Source organism: Epinephelus fuscoguttatus, linkage group LG13, assembly GCF_011397635.1.
Source record: "Epinephelus fuscoguttatus linkage group LG13, E.fuscoguttatus.final_Chr_v1".
Lineage (NCBI taxonomy): Eukaryota > Metazoa > Chordata > Actinopteri > Perciformes > Serranidae > Epinephelus > Epinephelus fuscoguttatus.
In genome coordinates, this window is record NC_064764.1 from 29,106,040 (window position 1) to 29,126,121 (window position 20,082).

Consider the following 20,082-nt stretch of genomic DNA (forward strand, 5'->3'; position numbering starts at 1 on the left):
AAACTAGGCTCTCAGAGGAGACCGTGGTACAAGAAGATGCAAGGCTTCAGGTGTGTGAGAGTGTTAAAATCCAGTTATCAGAATCTTTTCTTACTTTTCTACCACACACTTTGCAATCCTTAAATAATTACTGCATGCCAATTTAACCTTCTAGATCCTAAGATTCAAAATTTGGTGTTCTGTCATTCATTGCATTTCCTGTATAGACACCTCCCACTTACTTGATTTATTTTTCCCTGCCATTCTTCCTATCTGTCCCCTCCCTTTCACCCTCTCTCTGCCTCTGTCCCCTTTCCTCCGTCCCCCCTGCTGTCCTCGGCTGTAGCTATAAGAAGTCGGGCTCTTCGTCAGATGATTCAGACAGTGACATCAGTCCTTGGCTCTCCTCTGCCCCCTCTCCCTCTGGCCCCTCTCCCTCTCACCCCCACACACACAAGGCCCCGGCTCACACCACCCTCGTTGTGGGGAAAAGGTCGATACAGCTGCATGATTGTGACGATGAAGGAATGTCTTAGAGCATCCCGGTTTTATAGGAGTTATAATTGGCGCCTGTTGGGGCTGAATTTTAGAAGAGCTGCTTTCTAATGTACTAATGATAAAATATACTGTCAAGGTACTGAAGGTTGCCCTAACACGCTTTACAGAGCCATTTGCTTGCACTGACCTAGTAGAAAATGGGCTGTGTCTCAGCATTATTTTGTTTTTATTACAGTCTATTCTAGGGAAGACTTAATTTTTTTTATAGCAACTAGCACCGCAGTTTTATTTCGTAGCAGAGTGACTGGAAAATTTGATCAACATCTGTTTGAATCAAATATCACTATATCTCTTCCTCCTTTTTCTTGCTTTTTGATCCAGTTCACATGCATGCACTCATCACCTCTGTCCTTTTCTCTCCTTTTGCCCACCCTGCAGTCCTCATACCCAAGCACACACTCTCCCACAGCTCCCCAAGATACAGCCCCCTCTGTTAGAGACACCCCCTCTGGTGTTTGCCCCAGTGGACCCGACCTCGGGTCCTAAACTGGTCAAATGTGAGAGGTGGCCCCTCCTGGGGCGCCAGGATCCCCGGGAGCCCCCAGACCCCTTTGATTATGAGAGCATTACTCCTGACTTGGAGAATGATGACATGTTTGCCAGGCGAACCCTGGCCTTCCAGTCCAACACAGACTTGGCCATGATGAAGACTCAGCTGCCCACCAAACGTCGTCTCTACACGTCTGAGCCGCAACTCAACATTATCACCCAGCGACGTGCTGGGGGCAACACCGAGGAAGAAGAATACCCTGATATCGAGGAGGATGATGTGGTTTATCGTAAGGAGAAAAGCCAGCAGGCTCAGCGGCCGCTCTCTGGAGCCCCTGACAACTACTCGCCTATGCCCATCCCAGAGCCGTGGGCTCTGCCTCCTGATCTCAAGGCCAGACTCCTGTGCCCCCCATGTCCTCTGACGCAGGAGGCAGCAGCAAACAAACAGAATCGGGCTGAGAGCGAGACGCATCCTCAAACAGATGACATGCTAATCCGGAAATATGGAGTTTGCTCTGATCAGAGCTCAAAGAGAGCCAATCAGATGACGCCCTCGGTGCCTTCATCCTGTAGCGAAAATGACCTGCAGAGATGGCAGGCTATCAGGGAAGCCAGTCGGCTAAGATATAAGAAGAAGCTCATGGTAGAGAGGCTGGCGGCTCTGAAGCTGTAGAAGCAGATTACTGTAACAGTGCCTGTTAGTTTCTCATGACTTTGTGACTGTGAAAACTCATTTCGGTCTTGGAATATTTTGTGTCTGATCGTGAAGTGGTCTCAACTGCATGTTGATCCAACTTGTAAATGATTGGTCTTAAGGCCGTCACAGACATAGATGGGGGTTCTTTATGAGAGCTAATCGGTGCCTTCAGTATTTAATGGGTCAGTCACACGAACCACAATAAAGGAGCTCAGAACTTTTTTCTGTTCTTTGTTACCTCAAAAATGAAGGTCTTTTCCACTCAGAAACTGTAAAGAAAGTCCTTATGAAACTGTTTCAGTAGGGCCACTGATTATGGTTTTCTGCATGATGGCAATATGGTTAATTTACTTCAGCAACACATGGTATGTACATGCTGAGTGGACGACGAGACTGTACGTTGAACCTACTGCTACTGTGTTTTTGAAGTGTGATTTTTGAACAACACAAATCTCTGACATGGTACATCAGACTCAAATCTTTCATTCGATCTTTGGTTTTGTTTTGCTACCAGACAGAGTTTGCCTGTGAGTGGAAATATATACAAGCTCAATAAAGGAAATAAGAGACTTCATGATCTTGTGATGGATTGATGCATTCAATCGGCCATTTGTTGACCTCACCTAACACCTACTGTATAGGAACAAGGATCTGACCGGAGTTCAGTGTTGTTTTCCTCAGCACAGGGAACTTCACACTGACATGTAAAGCCCAAAGTGCAGCGGCACCACAGTGTGGAAAGGTTCAAGCCTGAGTAATATCCAAACATAACGTCCTGAACACACTGACAGCACCTAGTGGGGCAATTAAACGTAGTCCTGTCTGTTAAGCCGACATGAGAGCCTATAGAAATTCCCCACAGCTCTGAAAAAAGATGCGACTTGTGGACTCCATAGTAACCCGAACACAAATCTGTACTGCAGTTGTTTGCACATGAACAGACACGCACAAGCATGCACAAAGCAACCATTTAACCTGAGTCAAGGCCATCTGGATTTACTTCTCTTCCATATGTAAAGCCATGTTTCCAGTGACATCATGTTGGAGTTTCCAGAAAGGCGGCATTGTTTAGAGAAACATACATGTCTGCACACCTCCCCGGCTAAATGTCAAGGAAAGGAAAGGCGATACTGTGCTGTAAGCATACTTTATACGCACCTTAAAGGGATAGTTTTAGTCTTTTAAAGTAGGGTTGTATCACCTACTTATCTATAGGCAGTGTATTAAGTAGATGTCAATTGGTACGCTCCACATTTGGAGAAGCAGGCTGGAGTACCTCCGTGGAAGCTAAGCATTGTACTGCTGTGGACATATTTTAGCCACCTAAAATAAGTACTATCTAAAAAAATCAATATCAGTTTAAGTGTATGCCATATTGAGAGTATTTTTACTGCTTTACCTTAATGTGAGACAGTGATTTCCAACGGGAAATTGAAGCCACTACATCGGTCTCTTCAAAGCAAGACTCCATTGAGAAAAACTGCGATTTAATATCGCTGAACACAGGAGCTCCTGGTCTACCGCTGCCTCGATTGCTTAGTTTGCTCATGTTATAGTGTGACTTTGGGGTTTAAAAAGCATAAATTTGGATTCACCAAAGTCACACAATAACACAAACAAACAAACCGATTAAGGCAGCGGTAGACCTGCAGCCCCTGTATTTGGTGACATTAAATTACTGTTTTTCTGAATGGAGTTTGGCTTTGAAGAGAGCGATGTAACAGCTTCAGTTCCCTGTCAGAAATTACTGTCTGATATCACGGTAAAAAGGTGAACATATTCTAAATATAGCATACATTTAAACTGCAGGTGGAACTTATTTTAGGTGGCGCAAATATGTTTTGCTGCTGTCTCTATTCACAGCATTACATAGCCTAGCATCTGTGGTGCTACTCATGTCTGATTCTTCAAACTGGGGGTGTGCTGACCACCATCTACCAGAGGTGTTAACTCAGATCACATGACTTGGACTCAAGTCCGACTCGAGTCACAAATTTGAGGACTTTAATTGTGCCTTGACATAATAATGACTTACAATTTGACTTGGGGTTAAACACCAATAACTCGTGACTTCACATAGACTTGAGCCTTTTGACTTTAAAATACTTGATACTTTCCCCCAAAAACCCAAAGATTAAAAGGTATTTTATTTAAAAGGTATGCCATGAGTCAATTCATTTCCTGAAGCAATTGACATTAAAGATATTCATTTCCAGCAAGTCAGCACATAATTCCCCAGATCGACTTTGCTTGAACCAACTGGACAGCAACCATACAAGTTGCAGGTGAGCACCATGAAGAACTAACGTTAATGTTACTACCAACTGTAAAAAATAATACCAAAGATAATTTCATACACATACAAAAATTAGGGTTGGTCCACAAAATACTAATTACGGGTCGAAAATTACAGAACGGACCGTTGAGGCTAATATTAACGTAGTTAGCATTCTAATGCTAGCAAATGTTAGCTTAACAGCTAAGAAACTTTTTTAAAAAATTTGAACAAATTTTAAAAAGCGTTAATGATATTTTTGTAAATTTAATAGATTATTGCTGTTGTTAAAATGGCTCAACATGTGGTAAAGAGCGCATTATGACTTGTTTAGGACTCGAAACTCAAAGTTTAGGACTTGGGACTTGGTTGTCTTGACTTTGGACTTGATTTGGGACTTGCTTGTCTTGACTTGGGACTTCAGTGCAAAGACTTGAGCCTTACTTGCGACTTGCAAAACAATGACTTGGTCCCACTGCTGACACAGTATGTAATACACTGAATATGGATGAGTAGGCTACCCCTTTAAGTATCCCTTTAAACTCCATAATCTCATCAGTGTATAATGAAAGCCAGCATGTTTTGAGTGGGTCTACATACATTTGTAGCCCACCAGCTGGTGATGAGCCATTCTAAGAGCCACTAATTGCCCTCTAGCACATTTCAGACGCACTCTCAAAGGCTCCATCTGCAGGAATGTGACTTTCTTGTGTGTGGTTCTCTCCGGTTTCCTAGACAGCACCAAACGCAAGAGAGTATCGACGGGTGAGTTGATACGGGCTCCCAGGAATGTGGCACGTTTGCATTTGCTCTGGCCTCTTACAGTCGCACCTCGCTGCCCCCTGCTTTTGTGCTGCTGTTCTCACTCACTAGCTGCTAAATGCTGACACACAACACAGTGTATTGTATGGCACACGGCCAAGTTCAGGGTGCGTGTGTATGTATGTGTGGATGGGATTTCGTTTGCTCCACAAAGCTCTATTGACAAAGCAACAAAGTGAAAAGATGCATGCAATAGCAATACGCTGGCTCATCCACCCAAACTGCAGAGTGTCCCAGTGAGAGTTATGACTGAGCACTGGTTTAAGCTCCCTGATAGCAATATGAGACACATATGTGAATCTTCACAGGTAAGTGAAAACAAAGTGCATCATTCTGAAGGCTGTGAGTGACTTTGCTCCTTTGCATGACTGGGATACATGTTACTAACTCACTGAGCTTACATCACTCCACAGATATATGTGGTTGACCCGTGTGCTGTGTTTGCAAACTAACACTTGGTTTCAGGTTACAAGGATAATTCAGTTTGTTGAAAGGGTTTGTATAGGGCACTTATTCATAGACAGTGTATTACAAACAGTTGATGTCTGTCGGCACGCCCCTGGTTTGGAGAAGGAGGCTGGAGTCCGCCATGGAAGATAAGCGACGTACTGCTGTGGAGGGCACCGATGACACGTATTTTAGCCACCTAAAAACATCAATATCAGTTTAAGTGTATGCTATAGTGAGAGTATTTTTAATGCTCTATCTTTACGTCAGACAATGATTTTCAACAGGAAAATGAAGCTGATATATCGCTCTCTTCAGAGCCAGACTCCATTGAAAAACAGTGATTTTACATCTCTGAACACAGGAGCTGCTGGTCTACCAGTTAGATTGTTTTATTGTGTGACTTCGGCGTTTAAAAGGGTTAGTTGGGATGCACCAAAGTCACACAATAACACAAACTAACTAAACTAAAATTACTGTTTTTCTTAATGTAGTCTGGTGGCTTTGACGAGAGCATAGATGGGGAACTGAAGCCAAAACAGGCTGTCTGACAGAAAGGTAAAGCAGTGAAAATACTCTCAATATACTGTATACTTAAACTTTTCTAGATTTTTATTAGGTGGCAGTTTTATTAGCTGGCGAAAATATGTTTCAGTTTGTGCTTCTCCAAACTGTGGCCGTGCCAGCTGACATCTACTGTATGTTTTACACTGACTGTGAATAAGTACCTCATACAACCTGGCTTAAAAAAATCCCTTTGCAAGTTTAATTCAAATTATTTTCAGCGTCAGCATCCAAATAAATGGATCGGAGGCGCAAAGTGGAATTTATTTTGATTATTTTAATTTTTTCCTACAGCTTGTTTGACACAAGAGTGAGAGATGCATGCATGCATACCTGAATTGTAATTCATTTTTTTACCATGTGTAAAGCTTCTGCAAGGACATGCAAACTAAACATCCCCGGCCTCCACTTCTCACTTGAGCTACTGATGACCTTGGGTCTTTTTTTAAACTTTTTAACTCCTTCTTTCCACAGGAGTAAATCAGCAGGCGATATCCAGGTCGACCCTGCCATCATCCGGCAGATTCGCTACGAAGAGCTGCAGAAGTATCGTGAGCAGATAAAGGACAGTGAGAATAAGTGGCAGGATGTGAGTATAACTACACTAACGCTCCAGGATATCTGTTTGCTCCCCCCTGTTCTTAACATATGAATGAAGACAAGCAGACACAGAAGTAAAAGGTGAGCGCAGGATCTGAGGGATCTCTGCGGCAGTCGGGAGAGCAGGTGTTGTGGTGCGGCCGCAGGGTGGAAGGAGAGCTGTTTAGATAGACGCCAGAGACGGAGGCAGACGTTGATTGGTGCAGCACTGCCCTCTGGCTATGGACTGTCCTCATTTCCATACCAGTGTTTGTGTCAGGAAACACCACGTCCTGCACATACTAATCATATAATGAATTTCAAATGATGTAATATGGACAGATGATGCAATACAGAGACCCCAGAATTAAATTAAGTAGATTAATCCATGTCAAGTTGACCTGAGGGTGCAAGTTATTCCAGGAAAATAATTTTAAAAGGGCAGTGATGTTTCAGTTTTTAAACACTAGCGATACATTATGAGTGTTCATTCTTAGGTGGATAAATTAAGTGTAATAAAAAGTTAAATATTTATATGCTGTCAACAGTCTGATTGGTGTCACGGCAAATAATGGAGTCTTAAAGCAGCATTTAGGTCACACAGTCCCTAATACACAGGGGAAGTGAGCCGGGAGGAGCCTAAAGTACACAAATAGAACACCTTCAAATGTAGCCCTTTCCGTTTTTTGTCTTTTTGTCTCCTCCTCAACTTCACTCCTGTCTGTTGTACAGTAATGCCAGGCAACAAAACCAGTCTGTTTTACCTAGACCTGAGCCGTAGTGATAGAAAATGGTGCATGAGGTGATCTGGGCTCACTTTTGCTGCAGGACCTGAGCAAATGGAAGAACCGGCGCAGGAGTGTCAACTCTGATATAGTGAAGAAGAAAGAGGAGAGGGAGATGATAGAGCAGATTACATACAGCAGCAGTAGCAGCAGAAAGTCCAAGACCTTCAAGGAGATGCAAGAGGAGAGGTAAGAGAAAACACACTTGATCAGGTGCTTTTGATAATGCGTGGTGATATTTGTAGATGTATTGCTTTAGACTGTCTATTTATAGTTTCTGATCTTAGTTTTTATCAAAAAGCAACTGAATTTGTTCCTCTTTTACACCTTTGTCACCCTCGGAGGGGGATCCTGTGCTAAGGTAATTAAAGTTTTGCGGTATTTAACACAGGCTAGAGGATTATTTGTGCAGGACTGAATGAGGAGAGTCTGTAATTGTGCCGTCAGTCAGTGTGAAAGTGTAATCTAATCACGGCTTACAACCTGCCTCCCCTTTCTTTGCCCCACCTCTCTCTGCCCTCCTCTTTTCAACCTGTGCTCTTCTTTCTATTTTCCTCCCTGTCACTCACTCCCCTCCCTGTCCCCTTCATCTCCCTAAATTGCGCCCCTTTCCATCCTTGTCTTTAATTCTACCCCTCACTGTACACTTTTTTTCCTATTTACCTCTTTATCCCCTCCCCCCTCTCTTTCTCTCTGTGGTCCACAGAGAAGGTAAGAGAAACAGCATTGGCAGCCGTATTGGATCTTTATCCTACCTGGACGACGAAGACGTATTTGAGAAACCCGTCATTTCCCCACGTACACGAACCCTTCCTGCCAGGAGCTACACTATTGACACTCCTTACTATTCCCCTGAACCCTCTGAGCCTTCTCTGAAAGAGGTAGAACCCCCCGCTGCCTCCCCAGCGACTGGCAGAGCTGCCTCCCCAGTGACTGGCAGGGCTGCTTCTCCAGTGACTCGCAGTGCCACTTCTCCAGTGACTCACAGGGCCGCCTCCCCACCCACCTCACGGGAAGTTGACGTCGTGGACAGCCCTGCAGGCAGCAACGCCACGACCACCATCACCTCCAGCAGCCACAGCTTTTTCCGCAGCTCCCAGCCTCCAGTAGCCGCACCTTTACAGACACGTCCGGTCTCAGAACACACCAGCACAGTCAAGACAGAGGAGACAACGACCACAGTCTCCTCTTTTACCTCCCTACCAAAGGTGCCCGAGCCAAGGCGCCCATTGTCGTTCACACAGACTGAGGTGGGGGCCCCCTCCTCTGGTTCTCTGTACAAACAACAACCACAGCCCAGCTCAATGGAACCCAAGCCTCCCGGGGTGTCTCGGGTTTCCGCCTCCCTCCCCAGGAGCTACCAGAGATCGGATAGCGCACGTCTAACCTCAGTTGTCACGCCAAGGCCCTTCGGGACCCAGTCGTCCCGCCTCACCTCACTTCCCAGAGCCTTTACAGTGAGTACAAAATAACTAATACAAACTACTAGTGCAGCACACGAGACTGAAGGACATCTAGAGGGCATGAGTTGTTTGGCAGTAAGAAATATTTGCCTTATTGGTTGGGTACAGTGTTATTTGTTTAGTGCATCAATATTACCTAAGAATCCGATCTGATTACTGTGTGAATAATGGATGAAGCTAGTGTTTTTATAATGCTAGCTCAACTAGTAGGGCTGCTATTTTCAGCCTCCATCACATTCATTACTGTTTAAGTTTTTATTCAGGTGAAGATTATGAAGTCTTGACACAATTTCACACTCACTTAAAGGAACAGTGTGTCAGTTGGAAAAACACAGATATTTTTACATGAAACTGCTTTATTCAGTGTTTTTATCGGTTTAAATCACAGAGTCCGTTTGCTTTGGAGAGGCAGAGAACTCTGTGGATATTTTGGTTCCTTAAAAAATTCCTAAACATCTGAGTCTTTCCTCTGACATTATCAGAGGAAGAAGGTGAGCACACGTTATCAAGTGCTGGTCTCGGTCCATGTCATTGGTCCGACAGCCCATTGGTCCGACATCCCATTAGTCCGACGGTCCGCGGTGCTGAACGGCTCCCGGCGGGCGTATTTCTACCTTGATGGTGCGCCGCGACCGGCTCTGGGTCAGCTGGGAAAAGGCTTGAGGCGAAGCAGGCTCACGGCTTATGTGTTTGTCACTTTCTTTTTCATTTTAACCCACACCATGATCTTTTCCTGACCCTAACCAAGTGGTTTTTGTGTCATAATATAACATAACCAGACCTTAACCACAGAGCATCATGATGATTTCGGAACGGACTTCGGAACAATGGGTTTAATATGGTCGGAACAATGGGATGTCGGACCAATGGGCAGTTCCCGCTAGTCTAGCGGCCTGTCTCTGACATGCCCAACGGCATTGGAAAAACACTGATTTGTAACGTGAAGCTGCTTTATTTAGTGCTTTTACCTGTTTTAATCAGGTAGTTTGTTTGTTTTGGAGAGGAAGAGACCTCTGCGGATAATTTGACTCCTGCTAAAAACCTCCTGAACAATGAACACTTAAGGAATCCTAACCGGGAGGAGTTTCAGCTGGTTGCAATCTGCAATCTTCACCACTAGATGCCACTACATCTCCCTGAATCTTACACACTGTTCATTTTTAAAGAGTTGACAGCATATTCCCCAGTTAATTCCCCCCATTCTATGATCTCCAACAGATCTAAATTGATCATTTTGTAATTTAAAGCCATGTTTTATTTTACCTAGTCTTATTCTCGTGACTCAAAGTCCGCATTCGTTGACAATCTGCTTTCCCGCACGGACAGATGGACGACTCTCAGAAGCGTGTCAATGGTAACACTGAAATTTCCAAGAAGTCGTCGGTGCCGAGCCGCTATCACCAGTTCATGACCTCTGAGGATGAGGCTGAAGCTGAGGCCCAGTCCAGCTCGGCCCACAGCAGTGAAGACGAGGAGGAGGAGAAAGAAGACAAGACCACGGTGAAGAGCATCACCTCTTCTCAGAGTGTCTCACCTGTCCCTCCTCAGGTTAAGAGTGAAGTCTCGGTCACTCCTGCTCCAGCCAAAGACACCAGCCAGGTACTCAAGCTCTGTTGTCGAAACACATCAGCTTTTATATAGACGAGTGTGCTTGTTACACAGGTTTTATTTAATACTGCAAAGTGAACAGTCACTGAATGTATTTTTAGCTTCGTGGTAAATCAACCTAAATATGTCAGTAAGTCTAATTTTCACTTGCTTAAAAATAAAAGGGTGCTGCACAGCAGAAGTTAAAGTACAGCAACAGGCTGGCATTTAATCAACAGCCATAAATGATTAATAAAAGGCTTTCTTGCCAAAGCAGGCCTGCATACACACAGACACACACCATGACATGCTGATCTCCAGAGCCATGGAAAGTCAGGACCACATTTCTGCACTTTTTTTGTGTGTATGTGAATCGTTGTTCGTCTCTACCCACCTGTGTTTGTGTTTGGTTTCCAGGAGAACTACTGTGATAGGCGGATCAGCCTGAACCAGAAACCCAACAGCAGCAGAGACTTTGGCTTCCAGGCAGCCTGGGACTCGACAGGAGCTCGCGTCACATCCATCCAGCCAGGTAACGACAACAAAAAAGCTTGAGAGAAACACCTTCAAACAAAGGGATTTGAATTGAATGGGTAGAGCTTTATTCACCCTCCAATGTCATGTGTGCTGGTCAGCCAAACTGGCAACCTTAAACTCCAACATTCCCAGTGGTCCAACTGGTCAGATCTGTCTCACTAAAGCTGACTGATGTATGCAGAGATACTGTGCTGTAGTAATACTGGAAACCAGTGCCCAGGCTCTATTACAGTTCACAGCCTGCTGGATAATTGTCAGCAGGGTTTCGAGTCCATTGCAGTGGCGATGCCAGACCTATGTAGGGCAGCATCTATCTGGGTCAGATCAGCTGGGCCTGAGCCTCTCTTTCTGCTCAGATTTTTCCACCTTCACTGTATCTCATGAAATGTCCTAACGTTTCAGTAACACCCGACATCAGCGCCTAAACTCTGGCTTTGTCACACCAGTTTCAACCCACAGTACTGAAGAGGAGCTGTGTTGTTGTGTCAAACCTTGTCAAATCACCCATTGTGTTATCTTTCATTTTTTCGTTTGCTGAGACAACGCACATTACTCACCATTTCTCTATATATGCCAGTGTTTCAGCTGCAGTCCTTTGGCGAGACGTTCCAAAACCAATAAAATGCCAGGTTAAGAAAACAAACATAAGATGCTTAAATAACAACATAAGAAACAGAATCAGAATGTATAAGAGGACATATGTGATTAATGCATAAATAATGTAAAACAGCAGGAAGAAGCATGACACTGATGAAGCAGTACATGGACTTCACCCACAGCACATGCAGCCATGCAAAGCAACATATAGAAGGTGACCTATATCGCTGTATTTTTCGGACCAGGGTGCCATCTTGTGAGGAGTTGTGTTACATGTGTCTGCTAAGGTGGTCAAGCTGGACAAACTACAACAACATATGACTTGTCCAAGGCTGGATTACAGACTCTGATGCACTACCTCTACTTACATACCTGCACATTGGAGACTGTTTTGTTTTTGGACTGATTACATACACTTTGGTAGCAGAGATAACAGAGCACATACCTCACAAGATGGCAACCCTGCCCAGTACAGTGTGATGCACATTCACATTCTCTATAGAGCATCAGAACATAAATGAGCAACACTGTTATTGACCACATTATACATGCATTAAGGTTTCTTTTTACTACTTTTAATAGATGTTAATTTCAAAATGTTGTAACCTTCACTGCCCACATTCCTTTGTGCGTCCTTTATGTTGACGCTGATACATCTAAGCTACTAGATGGCACTAGAGGGCAGAGTCAAAAGTTTCTGACAACAACAGATGTGGCAACAGTTGAGGAGGTCAGAATAAAGTACCTTTTAAAGGAGGCAGCATTGTGGAAGGCAATGGTCTGCGAGGTCATTAACTGCATCGCGGCATGTGGACGGAGAATTCTTTTCACTGCATTCCTGATTCACTACGGTTGTATCTCACTTGAACTACACCACACTGCCTGCCACACTCTCTTGGTGTGTTGTAATTCAAGCATCTCTGTTCATTGTTGTGGTAGACGGTCTGGCTAAGCATGCATGTTAGTGCATATGAGTCCCTCTGTGTGTGTATCCCACTGGTTAGCCAATCGCTTCCCCTTTACACTGCACTCATACAGCAGTTACCGCTGATTTCAGAATGGAGTTGTCACAAAGTGTGTACACCCCTTGGTTAACACTGTTGGCTCTGTTAGCACCATTGCATTTGTTAGCACTGTTTGAGCTGTTAGCACCAGTAGTTGCTAGCCATATCCATGTTGAGAGCTGTGTGCAAACAATTTCAGAGTCATAGATACACTCTGAAGTCGCATAAAGCTCCTTTACAGTATTGATTATGTAGTATTGAATAATATATTAGTGTTGCTCTAAAAAGGATGTTAATAGGAACGGTTTAAAAGTTTGTAAAATGATGGTATGACACAAAATATGTTATATATATTCTGTTTTTGTTTCACTTGGCGGTAGTGAAAGGCAAAGATGGTGTAGAGAAAATGTTGTAAGAAGTAGTTTTCTGCATTGTTTTGTCTCTGTTACACAAAATACAGTAAATATGAGAGTAAATTTCCATCTTAGATGAAAAACTTGCTTTTGTTAAAAGTAAGGTGTAAAGTAAAAAGGTCACTGTCAAAAAAATGTAAAACTATGCCTTTTTTTTTGCTGTTTTTTCCTCATGGTGAGGTTTGTGTTGTTGATACAGTGTTGAATTGTTTAAATGTGGATGATATATGGGGAGGGAATAATAGTTTGAAAGAGTGACAACCACTCGTGTACCCTGCAGTGGTAAAACGGTGTGCTGACTTTGCCACGAATGTCGTGTTCCTCTGTCTCATGCAGGCAGCCCGGCAGAGATGTGCCAGCTTCAGACCGGAGACGAGGTGCTGACGGTGAACGGGCACCAGGTGGCAGAAATGAGCTACACAGACTGGAAGTCCCGCATGGAGGAGGCTCTGCAAGAGGGCAGTCTGGTCATGGATATACGCCATCATGGCAAGAACAGTGAGTCATCTGAACGCTCTGTGTGTGTGGTGTGTATGTTAGTGTGTGTGTTTGCAGGAGAGTGAACTGAACCACTTTAAGGGTTGCATTCCTGGACTGACAGTGCTGCTTATGCTGCCTGCGTTGCTAAACAGTTTTGACACTTTAAATTGGTCCGTAAACTATTGTGAAATCATCCATGAATGAACTCATGACAGCTTAGAGGTGAAGGACGTGTTACTCTATTTTTTTCTCATCTGAAGAGGGAAGACTGTTGACCTCGGTGGTTTATATTTCTACGTTTTTTTCCTCCTCTTCGGTGCATTTTTCTTGTCCTGTTTTCCTTTCTTTTTTCCTTCTATTTCTTCTGGTAGTTTCTTCTGTTTTTCTGCCTTTTCTGTCTGGTCAGCATTCCTCTCTGTATCCATGCGGTGTTTTCCTTGTGGAGAACTAACTCGGGCTCAGGTCCATGGTCCTCTGAGTGTGCTGTTTTCACAGTGTTAGTATAACAGGCTTACTTTTTCCAACTACGTCAGTGTCACCTTCCAAAAATAATAATCCACCTGGAGTAGCTCCCTTGAACTAACACACAGTACTTGTTACACACACAGTACTTGTTAATAGTTCAGTGAAGCCCAGCGGTTGTGAGCCTGTTAGAAACACTGTGCGGGTTTATGAAAGCTTTAATAGGCTGCATGGCTGGGGAAGGTTTCTCTGTCACACCCTGCTGCTCTCCATAATAACACCATAACAGCAACCTTGTCCCCTGCTTTATAGTGTCCTATATGTAAATAGACAACTCTGTGTGATATGCTGGGGTCCACATATACAGAGTTGCATACACACAGGCACAGAATACGTGGTAATAACGTGCCAACACACATCCTATTTTCTTGCCATTGCATTGTCTGCGTGCAGACTGGGACAGAGATCAACCTTCCCTGCCATTTAAAAGCCATAAGACCATCAATCTGACCAGTACGGATCATCCGATACTTCTAGGTTCCCCCGACACAAACATTGTCAGCTCCAGCCTGGATTTCACCTCACGCTCCTCCATGGAAAAGCTGCCGTCCAAAGAGGCCCCTGCCCATCCAGTTGTCGTGAGTGACCCTGAATGAACTCTGGTTTGATCAAGTTTTATTTATCTGTTGCGCTGCTTTAATGAGCGTACACCCCGCCATGTCTCCCTGCAGGATTTGGCTTCAAACGGAGTTAATGGAGGTTTCCGTGAGCAGTCGGTGACCATGAGGAGCAAAGGTAAAGAGCAGAGCACACAATCAGAAAGGTTATGGAATTGATCCTGACGACTATTTCCGTAGTGAATACAAAAACACAGCAGTGGGGGGTGTCATTTTGTTGACCTCTGTCTGAGAAACACATCTCTGCAAACATTGGACTGTTGTGAATAAAACTGATGAACATTTATTGTGTTATAATACAAAATGATGCAACAAAACTACTATCTATATGATAAGCATACATCTTAAAGGGACAGTTCACCCCAAAAATAAAAAATGCATATTTCCCCCCTTACCTGTAGTGCTATTCATCAGTCTAGATTGTTTTGTTGTGTGTTGTTGAGTGTTGGAGACATGTCAGCCTTGTCTCCGATATAATGGAACTAGATGGCACTCAGCTTATGGTGCTTAAAGTGCCCAAAAAAATACATTTAAAAAACTCAACAGCAATGTCTCTTTCCAGAAATCATGACCTGGTAACCCAAGTTAATCCACAGACCTTGTTGTGAGCAGTTTCACGCAGGAACTATTTTCTCTCTACTGAACTACACCCAGCAACCACATCAGCATACAGAAGGAAGCACACATCTAGTCACAGATGAGAGGTCCATGTTCGTGACAGCGCGAGATGCAAACATCAGTGGCGTCCTCTTTGGCTGAGCTGTAACAGTAGCTAGCTTGGTGGTGCTAAGAGAGCTAGCAGTAGATGCACACTTCCTTCTGGGCTGGGCGATACAGTTGGCAGTTGGTCGAAGAAAAATAGTTCCTAGTAGAGGTTGTGTGGGACTTTTGACATTGCTCGTCATTTTGACAGACAGGGTCATAAAAATTCCATCATGATCTATTATTACCTGTCATTCAGACTTGATAGCATTTGATATTCATTCACTCAATTTCATTTTTTAATGATTAATATACAGAACAAGCTTATGGATTATGCATTTATAAAAAAAAAAGCATGGAGAGAAAAGATGAGCAGAGACACCGACCATGCAAAGAATCTTCAGACAGCTGCTGTGACATTCTTCCATGGTATGCAGCGATACAGCCTACCAATACGATGGCTAACGCTAGGAAGACAAAGAGGTTGTGCACGAGGTCAAAGACTAGTCAACAGCTAATTAATATGCACATGCCACCAAATGGACAGGTGTGTCAATTACTCACAGTTACAGTACACATCACCCTCAGTGTCCTCATCTGTCAAAATGACAGATGGCCTTCAGATTTCTCCATCCATGTTTAAAAAAAAAAATCAATCAATGACAGAAAATATTCAGTTAATGTGACCTCTGGTTGCTACATGAAACTGCTCACAACAAAGTCTGTGGATTATCTTGAGTAACAGGGCAATGACTTCTGGAAAGAGACATTGCTGTTGAGTTTTTCAGATGTTTTTTTTGGGCAATTTGAGCACCACAAGCTGAGTGCCATCTAGTTCCATTATATTGGAGAGAAGGCAGACATCTCTGCTGTCAGTATCTCCAACACTCTGCAGCTCACACTGTAATAATCTGGACTGATGAATAGCACTACAGGTAAGAGGAGGTGATTCTGGGGTGAACTGTCCCTTTAAGCAACACGCACTGTATGTGTACCTCATGTATTAGTAATATAAAGTAGTATATCCCCTGGTAAGACTTGTCTCTCTCCTCTACTGTGCCTCACTGTATCTTGTTCTCCATCCCTCATGTAGAGTCAGAACCCATATCTTTGAAAAACTTAAAACGGAGGTCAGAGTTTTTTGAACAAGGTAAAAAGAACCGACTGAATCAGGACTCTTAATAATTCTGCGTCTGTGTAATCAGGTGGCTGGGTTCTCTGTGCTTTTCGTCTCACCGAATTCCTCAGATTCTCCAGGGGTTGTTGCATGTGTGTTATCAGTCGCAGCCTCGTGTTCAATTGATAAGAAACCCATTATCAATTGATAACGAGCTGTCGGGATTACAGCAGGTTCCTCCGTGGCTCTGTTTTCGTGCTGGAGCTTAACCTTTGTGCTGTGCCCCTTCCCTCCTTCAGGTGGCTCAGGGTCCAGTGTCAGTGCGCTGGTCTACCTCTGTGGTAAACAGGGTTGAGTGTGCAGTGCAACCTAACCTCCGCTTGGTACATGCTGGGACACTGACATGCTTTTCAAACCACAGGACGCTAGTGATATCATGGGGCAAATACAGGAATTATCTCCTCACAAACCACACTTAATTTGGTTTTTATATTTGGAAGATGAAGGTGAAAAATCATCACAAAATTTCACAACTTATTGCCTTGAAGTGAAGAAGAAACCGCATTAAAGATGAAAATGTCTCTGAATAAAAGCAACATACTGAGCTCCAAAGGCTGGACAGCATGTCAGACGCTACGCCAGCGTACCAACCACAAATCCAAATCTTTGAATCCTGTAGCGTTTGTGGTGTGTTGTGAACGGTGTCCAGGTTTAACACATGGTTACACTTTTCACTGTGCAGCGCATGAAGTTAAAAGCATTCCTGTTGCTCTCTTGGCATGCATGCATCGAGCTGTATTTCAGACTGGCTGCGCTGTACTTGAATGCATCTTAAGTATGCATGCTGCTGATATGTGTGTTTTTTTTTCTCTGCCAGTGTGTTTGATCTTGTTGTCTTCACAATCAGTTTATTGATTTTCCCATTCAGAACTACTGGCCTGGCACCCAATGTAAATGTCAACAAGTGGGTGATTTTTGAAATGAGAGAATCAATAAGTCATAGTGGGTGAAATTTAACCTTTGTTGCTCGAGGCCTGTTGAAAACATCAATTACCGTTTACGGTTTGAAATGTCGCTTTCAATGACGGATTGGCACTTGCCTTGAAAATCAAGTTGAAACTTTAATAAGCCTGTCAACTTTGTGCTGCTGAAGTAAATGGCCTCGAGGTTAACTCTGTATTCTGTTGCTCTGCCTGTGCATGCCAGAAATATTGACTGGATCATTTTCTTTCTTTTCAAGGAGGATCAGAGTCTGCGGTGCCAGATGTGAGTAGTATTATCAGCGCACAAAGAGCTGTTCGTGTCTCTTTAATTGTGTTTGTTAATATAGCATGACAACATCTTTAAAACCAGTTATTACGAGGTCTGATCCATCATTAATAATCTCACATGGACTGTGTTTCTAGTTTCTAGCTTCAAGATGCTGGGTCAGTCTGCTTCTTCCAGCCTTTTAGTCGACAAATCAAACAACTGATGGCAGGGAGCTTTCATTTTTGAAATCTGAGGATGGATTGTGTTGAATATTGTAGAAATTGTAGAGCCCTCTGAGACAATTTTGTGATTTCAGGCTGTGTACACGACTTCACAATACTACAAAGTCAGTTAGAAGGTCATACAGTCGATGGCTGGATATTATTGTAGCTGAAATTGTGCTGAATTTTAAAAGATGTCACTTGGCTTTAAAAATACTGCTTACATTTGTTCAAATTTTACCAAAACATCAGAGCATGCCAAAACCATCACAGTGCCTGAGAATACGCTAAGACTCCAGAGGGTTAAAACCATTATCAGGAGCAGGTAGAAGTGTCGGGAAACAACAGCTGGTAAACACCTGGTGTGCCAGCTGATATGTCTGTTCAAGCAGTTTGATGATGTCACAAGCCTTAACTGTATGCTTGGTTAAATGTACAAGCATGTGTACGTCCGTCTTCTTTGTCTGCAGATTCCTGTTCCTTCAATCGCTCCAACTTCCAGCCGCTGGTCCTGGGACCCAGAAGAGGAGCGCAGAAGACAGGAGAAATGGCAGAAGGAGCAGGAGCGCCTTCTGCAGGTACACAAAGGCACACTCATGTGGAAGCGATGTCATGTGTATGCAGTCAGTGGCCAGTTTATTAGGTACACCTAGCTCAAAAATAATGCAGGGTAATACGTCCGCCTTGCAATAAATCCTGCTTTTCATGATTCAGTTTTGCTGTGACAGTTCAAATCAGATAAAACAAAAAACAATGATGGCACTCAGGGAGATCAGTAAGAAAAAAAATACTATTAAAGCAGCACAAATATTCAGTCAAACAGGATGTGTATGTTTGTGCTTATATTATGTGTATTTCACTGAGTTATGTCAAAGACAAATTTCTACTTCCACCTGTGTGTGTGTATATATATTATTCTGATATTTGGCACTTATTGATATAAACGCAGTGGACAAAATATAACACAATATGATCCGACAGCACCAAAACCTATTCACCCACCAAAATGACTGCACAGTCAACAACACCTCTCTAAATCAGTTTCAATAAAAACTGAACTTCATCAAAGATTTATTGCAGGACTTTTATATTTTTTAGTTTTAGCCAGGTGTACCCAACAAACTGCCGACTGAGTGTACAGTCCATTAATAAAACTGAAAATACCACCAGAGCAGCCTCAAAATCCATTTGATCTAAAATACCCATCTGGAAGTCTGTCTGTGTGCCCGATCTGACAATGAGACAAGGCAACAGAGCGCGAAATGACAGGCTAGGAAGTCCTCACAATCAAAGTCGACTGCTCCTAATGGGCTCAAAACAGAAAACTTTACAGAGCGCTCTGGCAGCTCAAAGTAAAGCATATGTCGAGTATCCAACTAAAATGTAGTAGGATCCTGTCAAAACATTTTTCTGAGGGTCTATTTCTGGACGGAGATCAAAGGTGTCCAAGCAGAGCGCTGTAGCCGGGAAGGCTTGTTACTCCTCCAGTCTTTATTCCCTGTTGGATACACGGCCTGATTTCATGATGTGCCAGGGAGACTTCCTGCCCTGGGCAGGCTTCTAGGTTTATCAACTTTTCAGGATGGTTAGATAACATGTAGGTGTGCTTGGAATTGTCTGAATATGATATAGCTACAATTTCATCTCACTGTACCGCAAAACTATATAATAGGCTATATAATTCTTAATATTTTTTGTGTGTGACTACCACGTGCATGCGTGTCATTTAATTTGCATGACCTTTGATCTTCCTTCCTTCCTGCTTATTTTGTCCAGGAGAAATATAAGCGTGACCAGGAGAAGTTGCAGGAAGAATGGCTGAAAGCTCAGCAGGAGGTGGCCGAGAGCGAGAACCAACAGCAGGTAACAAAAATATTTTAATTTGAAGAAATACTAAGCAACAGGAAGAGAATTTTAAAGGTGGCAATGGCAAATGGAGTGCAATTGTATAGCACACTGGTGGCCGAGGCTATTGTGCATGGTGCCATCTGCTACTCAATAACCATTCACACATGCACACACACTGATACAGCAGCCATTGGGAGCAGCATCAGTATCTTGCCCAAGGATACTTTGATATGTGGACTGGAGGAGCCTGGGATTGAACTGCCGATCTTCCAATTAGCAGCTTTAATAAACTCTAACTCATAACACTAAAGCCATGATTGCCACCAAACACTTTCAGTATAGTACCCTTAGAACTCGTATGTAACCTGTATGAACATGTACCTTAAACCCTAGATATGTTTTGCGTTTCAGCTGACACAGTACTTACAAATGTTGCTGTGGTTTTTATTGCTGGTTGCTAGAGCTCTCACTGTATTTCCTCTTTCCTGATAATGCAGAGGCACCTTGCTGATTATTCACGCACTG

The 20,082-nt window shown here is 43.4% G+C and overlaps 1 protein-coding gene across 10 annotated transcripts in view; it reads left to right on the forward strand.

Annotated features, from left to right (window-relative positions):
* The window catches only part of lmo7a (LIM domain 7a), a 74,988-nt gene that overhangs the window by 45,150 nt on the left and 9,756 nt on the right, over window positions 1-20,082 (forward strand). For 8 of the 10 annotated variants that reach the window (XM_049593399.1, XM_049593398.1, XM_049593406.1 and 5 more), the window contains 13 exons: window positions 4,737-4,766; window positions 6,309-6,423; window positions 7,242-7,387; window positions 7,905-8,655; window positions 9,988-10,260; window positions 10,666-10,780; window positions 13,136-13,297; window positions 14,195-14,379; window positions 14,473-14,536; window positions 16,214-16,270; window positions 17,478-17,503; window positions 18,180-18,287; window positions 19,486-19,572. In XM_049593399.1, the coding sequence (XP_049449356.1) occupies window positions 4,737-4,766; window positions 6,309-6,423; window positions 7,242-7,387; window positions 7,905-8,655; window positions 9,988-10,260; window positions 10,666-10,780; window positions 13,136-13,297; window positions 14,195-14,379; window positions 14,473-14,536; window positions 16,214-16,270; window positions 17,478-17,503; window positions 18,180-18,287; window positions 19,486-19,572 (2,119 nt within the window). The remainder of the gene's footprint in view (window positions 1-4,736; window positions 4,767-6,308; window positions 6,424-7,241; window positions 7,388-7,904; window positions 8,656-9,987; window positions 10,261-10,665; window positions 10,781-13,135; window positions 13,298-14,194; window positions 14,380-14,472; window positions 14,537-16,213; window positions 16,271-17,477; window positions 17,504-18,179; window positions 18,288-19,485; window positions 19,573-20,082) is intronic. The other 2 variants (XM_049593403.1, XM_049593400.1) reach the window with 2 other exon arrangements.